The sequence below is a fragment of the Somniosus microcephalus genome, chromosome 28 (genome assembly GCF_052327205.1).
Source record: "Somniosus microcephalus isolate GS21.2 chromosome 28, FLI_Smic_1.0, whole genome shotgun sequence".
Classification (NCBI taxonomy): domain Eukaryota; kingdom Metazoa; phylum Chordata; class Chondrichthyes; order Squaliformes; family Somniosidae; genus Somniosus; species Somniosus microcephalus.
The window spans coordinates 14,238,120-14,257,114 of NC_141014.1; the positions used below are offsets into that span (position 1 = coordinate 14,238,120).

Here is an 18,995-nt window from a genome sequence, read left to right on the forward strand (position 1 = left end):
GAGTTTAGAAGAATGAGAGGGGATCTCATTTAAACTTATAAAATTCTAACAGGACTAGACAGACTAGATGCAGGAAGGCTGTTCCCGATGGCGGGGGAGTCCAGAACCAGGGGTCACAGTCTAAGGATAAGGGGTAAGCCATTTAGGACTGAGATGAGGAGGAATTTCTTCACCCAGAGAGTGGTGAACCTGGGGAATTCTCTACCACAGAAGACAGTTGAGGCCAATTCATTAAATATATTCAAGAAGGAGTTGGATATATTTCTTAAGGCTAAGGGGATCAAGGGATATGGGGAGAAAGCAGGGACAGGGTACTGAATTTGGATGATCAGCCATGATCGCATTGAATGGTGGAGCAGGCTCGAGGGGCCAAATGGCCGACTCCTGCTCCTATCTTCTATGTTTCTATGTGACTCCACTGATTTTCCCATATCGGCTGGCAGAGCTTTGAAGCTTCACGGCTGAACAGCAGCAAGATGTCGACTCGCTTTAGCCGCGTGCTGCAGTCCACACCTAGTAGCTGATCTGTTCCTCAAATGGATTTGATCCTTCTGCAGACGGTGCATCTGTTTCACCGATGTGAATCCGCATTGGGCAACCCACACGATTTGGTTCAGCACTGCATCAGCTGCAGAGGTTTACAGCACCTGTATTCACAGAATCAAAGCAAGATGTGTGGAAATGTCTTGCAAAGTGATTTTGATGTATAGTAATCCTCTCACTTAATACCCTGCTACACCAAGAGACTTGCTGTGATCACTTGATTTCTTCTCATTAATAGAAAAACTACACGTAATGTTTTCTTGCTCCCTGCTATGAGCGCGGTTGTACAGAATTACGCGCACAAAATTATTCTGCTGCGTCAGTGTCGTGCTGAGCCATTAAATCCCTAGGTTTTTGTTTGAAGATTGCAGTTCAGAGAAGGTTCACGAGGTGGATTCCGGAGATGAAGGGGTTGTCTTATGAAGAAAGGTTGAGCAGGTTGGGCCTATACTCATTGGAGCAATGAGAGGGGATCTTATTGAAACATGTAAGATTCGGAAGGGGCTTGACAGGGTAGATGCAGAGAGGATGTTTCCCCTCGTGGGGGAATCTAGAACTAGGGGGCATAATTTCAGAATAAGGGGTCGCCCTTTTAAATCGGAAATGAGGAGGAATTTCTTCTCTGAGGGTCGTGAATCTTTGGAATTCTCTTCCCCAGAGAGCTGTGGAGGCTGGGTCACTGAATATATTTAAGGTGGAGATAGACAGGTTTTTGAAAGGTAAGGGAGTCGAGGGTTATGGGGAGCGGGCAGGGAAGTGGCATTGAGGCCAAGATCAGATCAGCCATGATCTTATTGAATGGCGGAGCAGGCTCGAGGGGCGGAATGACCTACTCCTGCTCCTACATCTTATGTTCTTGTGACTTCCCTCACCCCAAAAGAAGTTACATGTTTCACAATGAATCATTTCCCTGCTATCTTCACCCAGCAGCAACACCAAACATTTCCCAAGTCCTAAATGCCTGTTTTACCTACAAGAATTGGTATTGGGTAGTTGCCATTTTTTTTGAATTGGTCTCCTGTCCCACTCGAGAGACTTGAGCACACTCCTGCTTCACTCCTGTGCAGTACTGAGGGAGGGCTGCACTATTGGAGATGCTGTTGGAGCGTCAGCACCCTCGCCTCTGAGTCAGAAGGTTGTGTAGTTCAAGTCCCGCACCATAGACTTGAGCACAAAAATCTAGGGTGACGTCCAGCGCAGTGCTGAGGGAGTGCCGCACTGTCGGAGGTGCCGTCTTTCAGATGAGACGTTAAACCGAGGCCCCGTCTACTCTCTCAGGTGGACGTGAAAGAGCCCATGGCACAGTTAAGAAGGAGAGCAGGGGAGTTAACCCCCTTGTCCTGGCCAATATTTATCCCTCAACCAACATCTCACAAAAAAATTATCTGGTCATTATCTCATTGCTGTTTGTAGGAGCTTGCAAGTTGATTGCTGCCTTTCCTACAGTGACTACACTTCAAAAGTACTTCATTGGCTGTAAAGTGCTTTGGGAGGTCCTGAGGTCGTGTAAAGCAAGTTTTTCGCTGCCCCTTTAACATCTGCACAACGGGAGACTTCACCCCACCTCACCAGCGTCGCCCACTGACGTGCTCCGTGGCTGGCGGGGGCGGTTCTCTCATGGACAGCACAGGCAGCCAAGGAGGATGAGTGTGGGCCAGCCCTGTCCTGTCCTGCCGGGTGATTGACAGTCACTGACGGAGCCGCACCGCACCGACAGGTACTGTGAGCTGCAAGTTTGTGTCAGGTCAGAACTTGTTAAAAATCTGTCTGGAAAGCACAACGAAAGATGCCGGGTCTTTGCAGGAGGAGCCTCGGGCAACTTTATGCAATGCAATTTACTGGAAACCTAGACTTTATGAATGTTTGCAGCAATTAATTTCTTTTGGCGACAAAAATCTCTTTCACCACGGACTTTAGCAAATACAGAGAATAAAATAATGCCTTTTAAATAACTGCATTTTAGAATGTTGGGGATTTCTTGGCAAGACTTCACAGTCGGAATATTGTTGCTTCTGAATGGTGCGGGACTGTTCTCAGGATTCAGTGTTTGCAACGGGTTTTCCACACGGACAGTTACTGACTTGCTGCATTTCTGGGCGAATGATTCAGAAATTGAGCCTAGGATGCAAATCTTTTGTTGATATTTGTGTAACTGGCCTCTGGTGTGGACTGCAGGGAGTTTGCTGTTGGGGTCCTCGGTTGGAGTGACATGAGGCAAGATCATCGGACACTGCAAAGAAAGTACAACCGTGCATTTATTGTTTCGAAGCAATTTCCAACTTTTTGTTTTGATGGCTCCGAGTGAGTATTCGGGGATCATGTTTGTTGTCAACCCACTGGCCTGCTTGAAGTTCGAAGCAAATGTTTTTGACAGGAGCAGGTGCCAGAATTGTTTCAAAGCCTTTGATCTACATCGGAAAGACTACAGTCGCGATGACAACCAGGTGAAACAAGAGTCCAGCTTTAATAATTGATGTTTTATTTTGTATATTATCTGAAAGCACCAGGTGGCCAGCATTCAAAGAGGTTCAGAAGACCGCGCAATTACCCAGTATGGCCGACGGAAAATGCATTTTAATTTGTGGAAATTTATGATTGGGTTTAAAACTTTCAGTTCATGCATTTTAAAAATATTCTTTATTCCTTGAAAGGATTGGGAACACTGTGCAAAAAAATTGATTAAAGGGTGCAGTATTGTCACAAATTTCTAACAAAGATTGAAATTACACACAGCCTGTGAGTTTATACAGGGAACAGCACAGAAACAGGCCATTCGGGCCAAGTGATCCATGCCGGTGGCATAAGAACATACAAATTAGGAGCAAGAGTAGGCCATATGGCCCCTCTGGTCTGCTCCGCCATTCAATAAGATCATGGCTGATCTTTAACCTCAACTCCACTTTCCCCCCTACCCTACCCCCCCCCCCCCCCCCCAAATCCCCATATCACTCCATTCCCCTAGAGTCCAAAAATCTATCTAGGCCTTGAATATACTCAACAACTGAGCAATCACAGCCCTTTGGGGTAGAGAATTCCAAAAATTCACAACCCTTTGAGTGAAGAAATTCCTCCTCATCTCATCCTTAAATGGACGACCCCTTATCCTGAGACTATGCCTCCAGCCAGGGGAAACAACCTCTCAGCATCTACCCTGCCAATCCTCCTCAGAACCTTGTATGTTTCAATTAAATCACCCCTCATTCTTTTAAACTTGAGAGTAATAGGCTCAATCTCTCCTCTCTCATACCAGGAATCAATCTAGTGAACCTTTGTTGCACTGCCTCTAAGGCAAGTTTATCGTTCCTCAGATAAGAGGACCAAAACTGTGCACAGTACAATTGTAGCAAGACTTCTTTACTCTTAGAATCATAGAAAAATTACGACACAGAAGGAAGCCATTCGGCCCATCGTGTCTGTGCCGTTCGGAAAAGAGCTATCCAGCCTAATCCCACTTTCCAGCACTCGGTCCGTAGCCCTGTAGGTTACGGCTCTTCAAGTGCACATCCAAGTACTTTTTAAATGTGATGAGGGTTTCTGCCTCCACCACCCTTTCGGGCAGTGAGTTCCAGACCCCCACCACCTTCTGGGTGAATTTTTTTCCCTCATCTCCCCTCTAATCCTTCTACCAATTACTTTAAATCTATGCCCCCTGGTTATTGACCTCTCTGCTAAGGGAAATAAGTCCTTCCTATCCAATCTATCTAGGCCCCTCATAATTTTATACATCTCAATTAAATCTCCCCTCAGCCTCCTCTGTTCCAAAGAAAACAACCTCAGCCTATCCAATCTTTCCTCATAGGTAAAACTCTCCAGTCCTGACAACATCCTCATAAATCTCCTCTGTACCCTCTCTAGTGCAATCACATCCTTCCTGTGATGTGGTGACCAGAACTGCACGCAGTACTCTAGCTGTGGCCTAACTAGTGTTTTATACAGTTCAAGCATAACTTCCCTGCTCTTATATTCTATGCCTCGGCTAATAAAGGAAAACATTCCGCACGCCTTTTTAACTACTTTGTCGACCTCTCCTACCTTTAAGGATCTGTGGACATACACTCCGAGGTCCCTCTGTTCCTCCACACCTCTCAATATCCTCCCGTGAATTGTGTATTCCCTTGCCTTGTTGCCCCTCCCCAAAAGCATTACCTCACACTTTTCCAGATTGAATTCCATTTGCTACTTTTCTGCCCAACTGACCAGTTCATTGATATCTTCCTGCAGTCTAAAGCTTTCCTCTTCCTGTCAACCACATGGCCAATTTTTGTATCATCTGTAAATTCTTTATCATGCCCCCTACTTGCACTCCAACCCCCTTGCAATAAAGGCCAACATGCTATTTGCCTTCCTAATTGCTTGCTGTACCTGCATGCTAACTCTGTGTTTCCTGTACGAGGACACCCACGTCTCTCTGAACACCAACATTTAATAGTTCCTCACCATTTAAAAAATATTCTGTGTTTCGATTCTTCCTACCAAAGTGAATAACCTCCCATTTCCCCACATTATACTCCATCTGCCACCTTATTGCCCACTCATTTAATCTGTCTAGATCCCCTTGCAGCCTCTTTGTGCCCTTCTCCCAGCTTACTTTCCCACCTAGCTTTGTATCAGCAGCAAACTTGGAACATGCATTTGGTCTGTTCACCTAAGTCATTAATATAAACTAAATAGCTGAGGCCCAAGCACTGATCCTTGCGGCATCCCACTAGTTACAGCCTGCCAACCTGAAAATGACCTGTCCATCCCTAGTTTCTGTTTTCTGTTCGTGCTAATATATTACCCCTAACCCCATGAGCTCTTATCTTGCATAACATCCTTTTATGTGGCACCTTATTGAATGCCTTTTGGAAATCCAAATATACTACATCCGCTGGTTCCCCTTTAGTTCCCCTGCTAGTTACATCCTCAAAAAATTCGAATAAATTTGTTGAACACGATTTCCCTTTCATAAAACCACGTTGAGTCTGCCTAATTTTATGATTTTCTAAATGCCCTGTTACCATTTCCTTAATAATAGATTCTAGCATTTTCCCGACAACTGACATCCGGTTTACTGGCCTGTAGTTCCCCGTTTTTTTCTCTCCCTTCTTTCTTGAATAGCGGGGTTACATTTGCTACCTTCCTATCTGCTGGGACCGTTCCAAAATCCAGAGAATCTTGGAAGATCGTAACCAATGCATCCACTATCTCTGCAGCCGCCTCTTTTAGAAACCTAGGATGTAGGCCGTCAGGCCCAGGGGATTTGTCAGCTTTGATTCCCATTACTTTCTCAAGTACTTTTTCTCTACTTTAAGTTCCTCATTAGCTTCTTGGTTCCCCACTAGTTTTGGTATGCTTTTTGTGTCTTCTACTGTGAAGACAAATACAAAATATTTGCTTAAAGTGTCTGCCATTTCATTATAATTTCTCCTGTTTCAGCCTCTAAGGGACCAATGCTTACTTTTGCTACTCTCTTCCTTTTTACATACTTGTAGAAGATCTTACAATCTGTTTTTATATTTCTTGCAAGTTGACTCTCATTTTTATTTTCTCCCTTTTTATCAGTTTTTTGGTCATCCTTTGCTGGTTTCTAAAGCTCTCTCAATCCTCAGGCTTACTACTATTCATCACAACATTGTTAGCCTCTTTTAACGAGAGTTCAGCGAAGATTCACCAGGCTGATACCTGGGATGGCAGGAATGACGTATGAGGAGAGATTGGGTCGATTGGGCTTGTACTCACGGGAGTTTAGAAGAATGAGAGGGGATCTCATTGAAACTTATAAAATTCTGACAGGACTGGACAGACTAGATGCAGGAAGGATGTTCCCGATGGTCGGGGAGTCCAGAACCAGGGGTCACAGTCTAAGGATAAGGGGTAGGCCATTTAGGACTGAGATGAGGAGGAATTTCTTCACCCAGAGAGTGGTGAACCTGTGGAATTCTCTACCACAGAAGGCAGTAGAGGCCAATACATTAAATATATTTAAGAAGGAGTTGGATATATTTCTTAAGGCTAAAGGGATCAAGGGGTATGGGGAGAAAGCAGGGACCGGGTACTGAATTTGGATGATCAGCCATGATCGCATTGAATGGCGGAGCAGGCTTGAGGGGCCGAATGGCCTACTCCTGCTCCTATCTTCTATGTTTCTATGTAACCTATTACTATCCTTAACTCCTTTAGTTTGCCATGGATGGATCACTTTTCCCGTCGAGTTTTTATTTCTCAATGCAATGTATATTGAGAATTTTGGAATATTTCTTTAAATGTTTGCCACTGCTTATCTACAGTCATACCTTTTAATTTAAAGTGCTTATGCTCCACACAAGCCTCCTCCCATCCCTCTTCACCCTAACAGCATAACCTTCTATTCCTTTCTCCCTCGTGTTTATCCAGCTTCCCTTTAAATGCATCTATATTATTCGACTCAACCACTCCCTGTGGTAGTGAGTTCCACATTCTCACCACTCTCTGGGTAAAGAAGTTTCTCCTGAATTCCCTACTGGATTTATTAGTGACTATCTTATATTTATGACCAAAGTTTTGGACTCCCCCACAAGTGGAAACAATTTCTCTACGTCTACCCTATCAAACCCCTTCATAATCTTATAGACCTCTATTAGGTCATCCCTCAGTCTTCTCATTTCTAGAGAAAAGCCCAGCCTGTTCAGTCCTTCCTGATAGGTGTAACCTCTCAGTTCATCCTTGTAAATCTTTTTTTCACCTTCTCCAGTGCCTCTATATCCTTTTTGTAATATGGAGACCAGAACACTGCACAGTACTCTTAAGTGTGGTCCAACCAAGTTTGTATACAAGTTAAACCATTTAAATGGTGATAGATTGGGAAATGTTGATGTACAAAGGGACCTGGGTGTCCTTGTACACCAGTCACTGAAAGCAAACATGCAGGTGCAGCAAGCAGTTAGGAAGGCAAATGGTATGTTGGCCTTCATTGCAAGAGGATTTGAGTACAGGAGCAAGGATGTCTTACTACCGTTATACAGGACCTTGGTAAGACCACACCTGGAGTACTGTGTGCACTAGAGTTTAGAAGAATGAGGGGATCTCATTGAAACGTATAAAATTCTGACAGGGCTAGACAGACTGGATGCGGGGAGGATGTTTTCCTTGGCTGGGGGGTCTAGAACGAGGGGTCACAGTCTCAGGATACAGGGTAGGACATTTAAGACTGAGATGAGAAATTTCTTCACTCAGTGGGTGGTGAACCTGTGAAATTCTCTACCACTGAAGGCTGTGGAGGCCAAGTCACTGAATATATTTAAGAAGGAGATAGATTTAGATTTCTAGACACAAAGGACATCAAGGGGTATGGGGAGAGAGCGGGAATATGGTATTGAGATAAAGGATCAGCCATGATCATATTGAATGGCGGAGCAGGCTCGAAGGGCCGAATGGCCTACGCCTGTTCCTATTTTTCTATGTTTCTAAACATAACAGCCTGGAATATGCGGTCAGTGGCAAAGCGACGGCGATTGCTGCTGACCTTGAAGAAAGCTGCCCACAAGGAATTTCCATGTTTATCTGCGCATGTGCTAATTCCTGAAGTTATGGTCAGTTTCAGAGGGGTAGCGATGGCGAACGCTGAAAGTTTCGCCGTCATTACCACTGTAAAATCCAGGCCAATCTCTTATCACGTTTATGCAGAATCCTTCCTTAAAGGGGCAATGACTTCCAGTAAATCACGTGGCATCTTGCATATGTGCAATGCAGTGAAGCAAAGCGCATCAAAATTATTAACTGGTCCCTTGTAGCAAAATGACCCGTTTAGCAAATTTTCTGGACAGGCAGAAGCTCAAACACTTTCACATGAAGCTACTACATTTTTAACTGGTGTGTGGCCAGTTCCAGGCCTGCCTCATTTTACAGTGCTGCATGGTATTTTATTTGCCTGCCATGTACCCATTTTGCAAGAAATTCTTATGCAGCTGCAACGGCACTGATGCGCTATCAATTACTTAAAAGACTGAGGTTAAGCGAGTAACTAACAGGCTTTTATTAACAAGAGAATGAAGGTGTGCCTCGAGTGGTCGACCAGTCCAGAATACAGAGGGACTGTGGAGCAGTCACCTTTATACCTGGACTCGTGGGAGGAGTCAGCCGAGGCATGTACAGACATGTACACAGTGGAATACAAACACCCACACAGGCAGGTATAACAGTGGTTTACCACATTCACCCCTTGTTTAAAAATGAGTCCGGCGGGGTGAAGTGTATTAAAAGTTTGTGTATTGGAGTCTCTCCGGAGGTTTTGTCTGCCGCTGTGATCGACGTGGTGACGGCAGGGGTAGTGAAGCTTCCGGCGTCGAGTCCCGCGTAGGCTGGGGCACTGGTGTGTAGTCCTCGTGGGTGTCGAGCGGGTCGCGGGGCCCAGGCGTGCCGTCTGCTGGGGTTGGATATTGGATCGGGGGTAGTGGGTTACTGGGGCCCCCGAGGGTGCGAGGTCTCGTATGGAGACTGTGTCCTCCCGCCCGTCCGGGTACGCAATTTAAGCATACTGGGGGTTGGCATGGAGGAGGTCGACCCTCTCGACCAGGGGGTCCGTTTTATGGGTCCTCACGTGTCTTCTCAGTAGGACCGGCCCTGGGGACATCAGCCATGGCGGTAGCGATGTCCCCGATGTGGACTTCCTTGGGAAGACAAACATTTTCTCATGAGGGGTGGCGTTAGTGGCAGTGCAGAGCAGTGACCGAATAGAGTGGAGCGCATCGGGGAGCACATCCTGCCAGCGGGAGGTCGGAAGGCCCCTAGACTTTAAGGCTAGCAGGGCGGCCTTCCAAACTGTCGTATTCTCTCTTTCCACCTGTCCATTTCCCCGGGGGTTGTAACTGGTGGTCCTGCTTGTGGCAATACCCCTAGCGAGCAGGTACTGGCGGAGTTCGTCGCTCATAAACGATGAGCCCCGGTCGCTATGAATATAGCTGGGGAAACCGAACAGGGTGAAGAGGTCGTTCAGACATTTAATGACCGTGGCACTGGTCATGTCCGGGCAGGGGATGGCGAACGGGAAACGGGAGTATTCATCAATAATGTTGAGGAAGTACACATTGCGGTTGGAGGAGGGGAGAGGCCCTTTAAAATCAATGCTCAGGCGCTCGAAGGGGCGAGTGGCTTTTATCAGGTGAGCCCTGTCTGGTCTATAAAAGTGCGGTTTGCACTCAGCGCAGACTTGGCAGTTCCTGGTCATGGTCCTGACCTCCTCAATGGAGTAAGGCAGGTTGCGGGCCTTGATGAAGTGGAAGAACCTGGTGACCCCCGGGTGGCAGAGGTCATTGTGGAGGGCCCGCAGTCTATCGATCTGCGCGCTGGCGCAGGTGCCACGCGTTAGAGCATCCGGGGGTTCATTGAGCTTCCCGGGCCGGTACAAGATCTCGTAATTGTAGGTGGAAAGTTCGATTCTCCACCTCAAGATCTTGTCGTTTTTGATTTTGCCCCTCTGCTTGTTGTTAAACATAAAAGCAACTGAACGCTGGTCAATGAGCAGGGTAAATCGTTTTCCGGCCAGGTAGCGCCTCCAATGACGCACAGCCTCCACAATAGCCTGGGCCTCCTTCTCAACAGCGGAGTGTCTGGTCTCCGGGCCCTGGAGGGTTCGTGAAAAGAAGGCCACGGGTCTCCCCGCCTGATTAAGGGTAGCGGCCAGGGCAAAGTCGGACGCGTCGCTTTCCACCTGGAAGGGGATGGATTCGTCCACTGCGTGCATGGTAGCTTTGGCAATGTCTTCCTTGATACGGTGGAAGGCTAAGCGGGCCTCTGCCGTCAAGGGAAAAGAGGTGGACTTGATCAGCAGACGGGCCTTGTCCGCATAGTAGGGGACCCACTGGGCGTAATAGGAGAAAAACCCTAGGCACCTCTTCAGGGCCTTGGGGCAGTGGGAGTTCCATAAGGGGACGCGTCCGGGTCGGGACCGATGACTCCATGTTCCACAACACAGCCAAGGATGGCGAGGCGGGTTGTGCAGAATATGCACTTCTCCTTGTTATATGTCAGGTTCAGGAGTTGGGCGGTGCAGAGGAATTTTTCGAGGTTTGCGTCATGGTCCTGCAAGTCATGGCCGCAGATGGTCACATTGTCCAGATATGGGAAAGTGGCCTGCAACGCATTTTGATCGACCATCCGGTCCATCTCCCTTTGGAAGACGGAGACCCCGTTGGTGACGCCAAAGGGAACCCTAAGGAAGTGATAGAGGCGGCCGTTTGCCTCAAAGGCAGTATACTGGCGGTCCTCAGGGCGGATAGGGAGCTGGTGGTACGCTGATTTCAGGTCAATGGTCGAGAAGACGCGGTACTGTGTGATCTGGTTGACCATATCAGCTATGCGGGGGAGTGGGTAAGCGTCCAGCAGGGTGTAGCGATTTATTGTCTGGCTGTAGTCGATGACCAGGCGCTGCTTCTCGCCGGTCTTAACGACCACAACCTGGGCTCGCCAGGGGCTGGTGCTGCCCTCAATAATCCCCTCCTTCAGGAGCCGCTCCACTTCGGTTTTAATGAAAACCCTGTCCCTGGCACTGTATCGCCTGCTCTTTGTGGCGATGGGCTTACAGTCGGGGGTGAGGTTAGCAAACAGTGGGGTGGGGGGGGGTGGGGGGGTGACTCTGAGTGTGGAGAGGTTGCACCTGGTGCGCGGCGGGCAATTTGGAAGCTGCTGGCTGCGGACTGTGAGTGGGGGGAGGGGTCCACCGTACGCCATCGTAACACTTTTAAGGTGGCACTGAAAATCTAACCCCAGTAGAACGGCAGCGCAGAGGTGGGGCAGGACCAGAAGTTTAAAATTATCGTACACAGTCCCGTCTACTAAGAGTGTCACCACGCAGTAGCCGCCAATGTCCGCCGACTGGGACTCGGAGGCCATAGAAATCCGCTGGTGCGCAGGCAGGACTGGGAGAGAGCAACGCCGCACCGTGTCGGGGTGGATGAAGCTCTCCGTGCTCCCAGAGTCAAAAAGGCAGGTTGTTTCGTGACCATTTACCTTAATGTCCATTGTGGACCGGGCCAGTTGGTGCGGTCTCGCTTGGTCCAGCGTAACGGAGGCCAGCGTAGGGGTCGGTGTGTCGCTGCGGGTATCAGATGAGGCGGTGTTGGGGGCCTGCTGCGTCCCAGCTGGCGTCCAAGATGGCGGCGTCCATGATCCCCATGTGGCTGGAGGCGTCCAAAATGGCTGCTGTTCCGGTGGTTCGCACATGGCTGGGGAGGCCCAAGATAGCGGCCCGCACGGCCCACACGCGGCGCTGCTGGGGTTCGGGGTGGCTTTGGCCCTGCAGACGCTGGCGTAGTGTCCCTTCTTCCCGCAGCCCGAGCAGATCGCATTTTTCGCCGGGCAGCGCGCTCTGGGGTGTTTGGCCTGGCCACAGAAGTAACATTTCTGGCCTTGGGACACTGCTGCGATAGTTGGGCCGTTGCTGGGATAATAATAATAATAATAATAATAATTCAACTTTATTGTCATTGTACAATGCACAAGTACATGAACAACGAAATGTGATCTTGCAAGCTCCCATGAGTCCAGTACAAATAACATTAACATTAAACGTAAATAGCACCGTCCTGGGAGAAGCAAAGCCGCTGCGTCTGTGCGCGCCGCCATTCCATTTCCACCATTCCTCCTGTCCGACAATCTTCAGCCCAACGCCCGGGCCTGCTCACCAGCCGCCCCTCCCGGGGCTCCTTCCGTGACCTTCTCACCAACCGCCCCTCCTCGGGGCTCCTTCCGTGACCTTCTGCACCTGGTCTTCCCTGATGGTCACCCCTCCAGGTACTAACCAGGCCTGGCTCTGCTTAGCTTCCAAGCCTTGCCAGTGACCCTGTCCCTAGTCCCAGGAACAGGGCTGGGGTGGCACGGCGCTATGAGACGGTCCTACCGTGTCCCAGGCTGTCGTTCCCCGCGGCGTCCACGGTGCAGAGGAGTAGGCATCTATGCCCCGATAGGCTGCGTCCAATGATAGTGCGAGTTCAGAGGCCTTGTTGAGATCGAGGTCACTCTGCTCCAACAGTCGCTGTCGGGTGTAATTGGACCTGTGGCCCGCTACAAAAGCGTCCCGGATAAGTTCCTCTGTGTACACGGCGGCCTTTACATCCTTACAACCACAGGCCCGGCCAAGCACAGACAGTGCCTGAAGGTATCCCTCGGTCGATTCCCCAGGTTGTTGTTTACGACTCCCCAGGAGGTGCCTGGCGTACACCTCGTTCACTGGGCGCGTGTACTGGTCCTTGAGGAGCTTGAGAGCAGCCGTGTACGAGGTCGCGTCCTGGATGACCGAGTACGCTCGGTGGTTCACTTTGGAGGTCAGGACATCCAGTTTGTCCTCATCCGATTTGACCGTTGCAGCAGAGGCGATCAGGAATCTTTCAAAGCACCTAAGCCAGTGAGCAAACTTGGTGGATGCGTCCGCCTCCCGATGGTCTAAGTCCAGGCATGCTGGTGTGAGGATCTTCTCCATTATAAAAAAACTTGTTAATAAAATTGATGCGCTATCAATTACTCAAAAGACTGAGGTTAAGCGAGTAACTAACAGGCTTTTATTAACAAGAGAATGAAGGTGTACCTCGAGTGGTCGACCAGTCCAGAATACAGAGGGACTGTGGAGCAGTCACCTTTATACCTGGACTCGTGGGAGGAGTCAGCCGAGGCATGTACAGACATGTACACAGTGGAATACAAACACCCACACAGGCAGGTATAACAGTGGTTTACCACAGGCACATTGATAACAGTCTGTGTTGTAATGACCTGCTGTGAAACTTATCCCTGAGGAGCATTGAGTTCAGGCTGTGACTGATTTCACCAAACTGCATTAGTCCCTTTCTGCTCCTCTAGCTCATTGCTCTTTGAATGCAGCAGCTATGCCCATAAGAAAGAAAAAACTTGCATTTCTGTAGCGTCTTTCACAACCTCTGGACGTCCCAAAGCGCTTTACAGCCAATGAAGTACTTTTGAAGTGTAGCCACTGTTGTAATGTAGGAAATGCAGCAGCCAATTTGCGCACAGCAAGCTCCCACAAACAGCAACATGATAATGACCAGATAATCTGTTTTAGTGATTTTGATTGAGGGATAAATATTGGCCAGGACACCGGGGATAACTCCCCTGCTCTTCTCTGAGAGGGCAGATGGGGCCTCGGTTTAATGTCTCATCTGAAAGATGGCACGTCCGACAGTGCAGCACTCCCTCAGTACTGCACTGGAGTGTCAGCCTGGATTTTTGTGCTCACCTTCCTGGAGTGGGACTTGAACCCCCAACCTTCTGACTTCGGCAAGAGTGTTAACACTGAGCCATGGCTGACACCTGCGGTCACCTGGGAGTGTTTTCAGCAATGCACATCACTCACTGCAGTTACCCCTGTACTAAAGGCCTGATACAGGGATCAATGCACATCATTCACTGCAGTTACCCCTCTACTAAAGGCCTGATACAGGGATCAGTGCACATCACTCACTGCAGTTACCCCTGTACTAAAGGCCTGATACAGCGATCAATGCACATCACTCACTGCAGTTACCCCTGTACTAAAGGCCTGATACAGGGATCAATGCACATCACTCACTGCAGTTACCCCTGTACTAAAGGCCTGATACAGGGATCAGTGCACATCATTCACTGCAGTTACCCCTGTACTAAAGGCCTGATACAGCGATCAATGCACATCACTCACTGCAGTTACCCCTGTACTAAAGGCCTGATACAGGGATCAATGCACATCACTCACTGCAGTTACCCCTGTACTAAAGGCCTGATACAGGGATCAGTGCACATCACTCACTGCAGTTACCCCTGTACTAAAGGCCTGATACAGCGATCAATGCACATCACTCACTGCAGTTACCCCTGTACTAAAGGCCTGATACAGGGATCAATGCACATCACTCACTGCAGTTACCCCTGTACTAAAGGCCTGATACAGGGATCAATGCACATCACTCACTGCAGTTACCCCTGTACTAAAGGCCTGATACAGAGATCAATGCACATCACTCACTGCAGTTACCCCTGTACTAAAGGCCTGATACAGGGATCAATGCACATCACTCACTGCAGTTACCCCTGTACTAAAGGCCTGATACAGGGATCAATGCACATCACTCACTGCAGTTACCCCTGTACTAAAGGCCTGATACAGGGATCAATGCACATCACTCACTGCAGTTACCCCTGTACTAAAGGCCTGATACAGCGATCAATGCACATCACTCACTGCAGTTACGCCTGTACTAAAGGCCTGATACAGAGATCAATGCACATCACTCACTGCAGTTACCCCTGTACTAAAGGTCTGATACAGGGATCAATGCACATCACTCACTGTACTTCCCTCTTGCAAGCTGAGGTACTCTTCACAATTAAATATTTAACAAACCATTTTGGGGGAGAGAGAGACAGTGACTGCTTTTATCATGACAACATCATGCCAATGTTGTGTTTTGACACTATTTAGCTCATTTGGTTACCTGTTTGTAAACAAGGGAGAAGAGATTTCCTCCCATCCTATGGGATCTGATACAGGTTTAGCATAACTTCCCTAGTTTTCAATTCTATACCTCTAGAGTTAAGCCCTAGTGCTTGGTTTGCTTTTTTTATGGCCTTGCTAACCTGTGTCGCAAGTTTTAGTCATTTGTGTATTTGTACTCTGAGATCCCTTTGTTTTTCTACCCCACCCAGACTCGCACCCTGCAAGTAATAAGTGACCCCCCTATTCTTCCTACCAAAATGTAATACCTCACATTTATCTGTGTTGAACTGCCCATTCTTCAAGCTTATTAATGTCCTCCTATAATTTGTTGCAGTCCTCCTCGGTATTGACCATCTCCCACAATTTGGTGTCATCCGCAAATTTAGAAATTGTGCTTTTGATTCCAAAGTCTAAATCGTTAATATAAATTGTGACTAACAGTGGCCCCAGCACTGATCCTGGTGGAACACCACTACCCACCTTCTGCCACTGTGAATAGCTACCTTTTACCCCTACTCTCTGTTTTCTGTCTTGAAGCCAGCTAGCAATCTATTTTACTACTTGTCCCCTGACTCCGCATTCTCTGACCTTGCTCATCAGTCTATTATGGGGTACCTTAGCGAAGGCCTTTTGAAAATCTAGATAAATTACATCCACTGCATTACCATTGTCTACTCTCTCTGTAATGTCTTCAAAAAATTCAATGAAGTTGGTCAAGGAAGACTTTCCCTTTTGAAATCCATACTGACTATTCATTACTATGTTTTTGGTTTCTAGATGTTCTTCTATTTTCTCCTTTAGTAGGGATTCCATTATTTTTTCTACCACCGATGTTAATAATTCCTTGGACATGTTCTATCCCCCTTAAATATAGGTATTACGTTAGCTATCCACCAGTCCTCTGGCACTACACTTTTTCAAACGAATTATTAAATATGTGTAGTAATGCCTCTGCTATCTCTTCCCTAGATTCTTCTAAAATGCGCAGATGTAATCCATCTGGACCAGGGGTTTTAGCCTCTTTGAGTTTGATTAGTTTATTTGATATAGCCCCTCTTTTTATTTTAAATGCACTTATCTCATTACTAATCTCATCATCCAATGTCATATCCACCTGTTCTATCTCTTTGTTAAATACTGAAGCAAAATAATTATTTACTATTTCTGCCATCTATCATTACCTGTGGTATTATCCTGTCTATCCCTTAATGGCCCTATTCCCATCCCAACCTTCCTTTTTTTATTGATGTGCCTGTAAAATATTTTACTATTTTGTTTTATGTTCCTTGATAATTTAATTTCATAGTTCCTCTTTGCCTTCCTAATTGTTTTTTTGACTTCTCTCCTAATCTCTTCGTATTCTCCCTTATCATGCACTCCCCTGCTGTCTATGTCCTTAATGTATGCCTCTTTCCTTGCCCTCAATTGTTCCCTTATGGCTTTATTCATCCATGGAGTCTCATTAGTGTTTAGTTTGTTCTTTCTATTTAGTGGAAAATATTGTTCCTGCACTCTGTTAAACACCATTTTAAATGTTTCCCATTGCTGTTCTACATCGTTGTTTGCCAATATTGTTGCCCATTTTATTTTCCCAAGCTCTATTCTCAGCCCCATAAAATCAGTTTTTCTCCAATCTATTACCCTGGTTTTCGTCATACTTATGTCCTTTTCAATTATCATCTTAAAGCGTATTTTATTATGGTCACTATTGCCTAGATGTTCCCTTACTTTTCTCTTATCTGCTCTGGTTCATTCCCCATTACTAGATCCAATAATGAATCCTCCCCTGTTGGGCATTTTACATATTGGGTTAGAAAGGAGTCCTGTACACATTGTAGGAACTCCATTCCCTTATCCCCTTTACCTACCTTTTCTGTCCAATTAATATCAGGGTAGTTGAAATTCCCCATGATTATTATTCTATGTTTTTTACTCATTTCCCTAATTTGTCTTCATATTTCTTCCTCCACCTTCCTTCCACTATTAGGTGGTCTGTAGACTACACCTATTAGTGTGATTGATCCTTTATTATCTGTTATCTCTATCCATATGGATTCTATTTTTGTCTTGCTGATATCTGCGTCATTTTTTTCTGCTGCCATTATGTTATCCCTAATAAGTACAGCTACTCTACCTCCCCTTTCCCCTCTCTATCTTTTCTGTTATATTTAAATGTTTAATTCCCAGTCCTGATTTTTCTGTAGCCATGTCTCAGTAATCCCTACTATGTCTGGTTCCTTGCAACGCACGATTGCCTCCAGCTCTCCTGTTTTATTACGGACACTGTGTACATTACAGACAGTTTAACTCATTTTTAATAGGATTTCCTCTCACTTTATGTTTAACCATCTTTTTAGACTCCTGTTCTATAACTCTATTCCCTTGCCATCAATGTCCTCCCTTACTTTATTCTTTCCTATGCTCTCTTTTCCTGTTTTGTTTATAATCAGGCTGGTACGTTTCTTGTCGATCCCTCCCTCCATCTTACTAGTTTAAAGCCTTTGCCATCTCCCTATTTACCCTTTCCGCTAGGACACGGATCCCATCCCGGTTCAGGTGGAGCCCGTCCCATCGGTACAGCTGCTTCCTATACCAGAACTGGTGTCAGTGTCCCATGAAAAGGAACCCCTCTTTCCCACACCAGCCCTTTAGCCACGTGTTAATTCTCCTGATCTGTCTGCTTCTATGCCAATTTGCATGTGGCTCAGGCAGTAATCCAGAGATTATTACCCTCGAGGTCCTGCTTTTTAACTTAGAGCCTAACTCCTGATACTCTTTCAGCAGGACCTCCTCCTTGTTCCCACCTATGTCGTTTGTTCCAACATGGACCACGGCAACTGGATTTACCCTCTCCCTTTCCACGTTCCTCTCCAGCTGCCGTGAGATATCCCTTACCCTGGCACCGGTTGGTAACACACCCTTCGGGATTCTCGTTCTTGGCTGCAGAGGACACTATCCCCCTAATTATAGAGTCCCCTATCACTACCATATTTCTATTCTCTTCCACCCCCTTGGACAGCCTTCTGAGCCACGGTGCTTTGGTCTGCATTGTGGCTGTCCTCCCTGCAGTCCTTCTCCTTGTCCTCACAGGTAGCGAGCACTTCGTACCTGTTGGACAGGCCCAGTGTCTGAGGGACCTCCTTCTCAACCTCTCCTAAATCCCCACTACCTGGCTTTCTAGCAGTCATACCCTCCCCTTCCTGAACCTGTGCTTTCCTCTGGGATGTGACTGTATTGTGGATAAAACTGTCCGGAAATTCCTCCCTCTCCCTTATGTGTCGGAGTGTCTCCAACTCGCATTCCAGCTCAATGACTCTGAGCCGGAGAGATTCGAGATGAAGACATCTTCTTCAGGCGTGTTCGCTCGGGACAGCCTCGCTGTCCACAAACTCCCAAATACTGCAGTCCAGACACACAACCTGCCCTGCCATATCTTAGTCTAGCCTTATTTCTATTTAATTACTTGAAGTCTTTATTCAGCGATTATTTATAGTTATATTAATTAGGTTAACTAATTAAGCTATACATTTAATACAGTACTTTGTAGTTTCCTGCACCTAGTTTAAACCACTGTCCTAGGTTAGAGAGAAAAGAGAGAAAAACCTTAATACTCACCAACCAGTCACCTCCTTGCTGTCCTGTGACGTCACTCCTTGTTTTTTTGGAAATCGTAGAAGGTTCCGCCGCTGCTGATACCGCCTCCAATTAGGTCCGCGCTGCCCGGTCTCCCGCTGTTTTAAGTACCGCTGCTGCTGATACCGCCTCCAATTAGGTCCACGCTGCCCAGTCTCCCGCTGTTTTAAGTACTGCCGCCGCTGATAGTGCCTCCAATTAGATCCAGATTCTCTGGCTACGATTAGATAGATAAGAATGGAACCAGGCGAGTGCAGTTCCACCCAGCTGGACGATGGTGGAGAGGTGTTGGAGAAGGATGGTGTGGTCAACCGTGTCAAAGGCTGCAGACAAGTCGAGAAGGATGAGGAGGGATAGTTTACCTTTGTCACAGTCACAA

At 47.2% G+C, this 18,995-nt stretch overlaps 1 protein-coding gene across 1 annotated transcript in view; it reads left to right on the forward strand.

Moving 5' to 3' along the window:
• The first annotated feature begins 5 nt into the window (after positions 1–5).
• LOC147098983 (uncharacterized) overlaps positions 6–18,995 on the forward strand; it is a 411,709-nt gene continuing 392,719 nt past the window's right edge. The window contains exon 1 of the mRNA XM_085969501.1: positions 6–2,987. Coding sequence (XP_085825627.1) covers positions 2,905–2,987 — 83 coding nt within the window. The 5' untranslated portion in view covers positions 6–2,904. The remainder of the gene's footprint in view (positions 2,988–18,995) is intronic.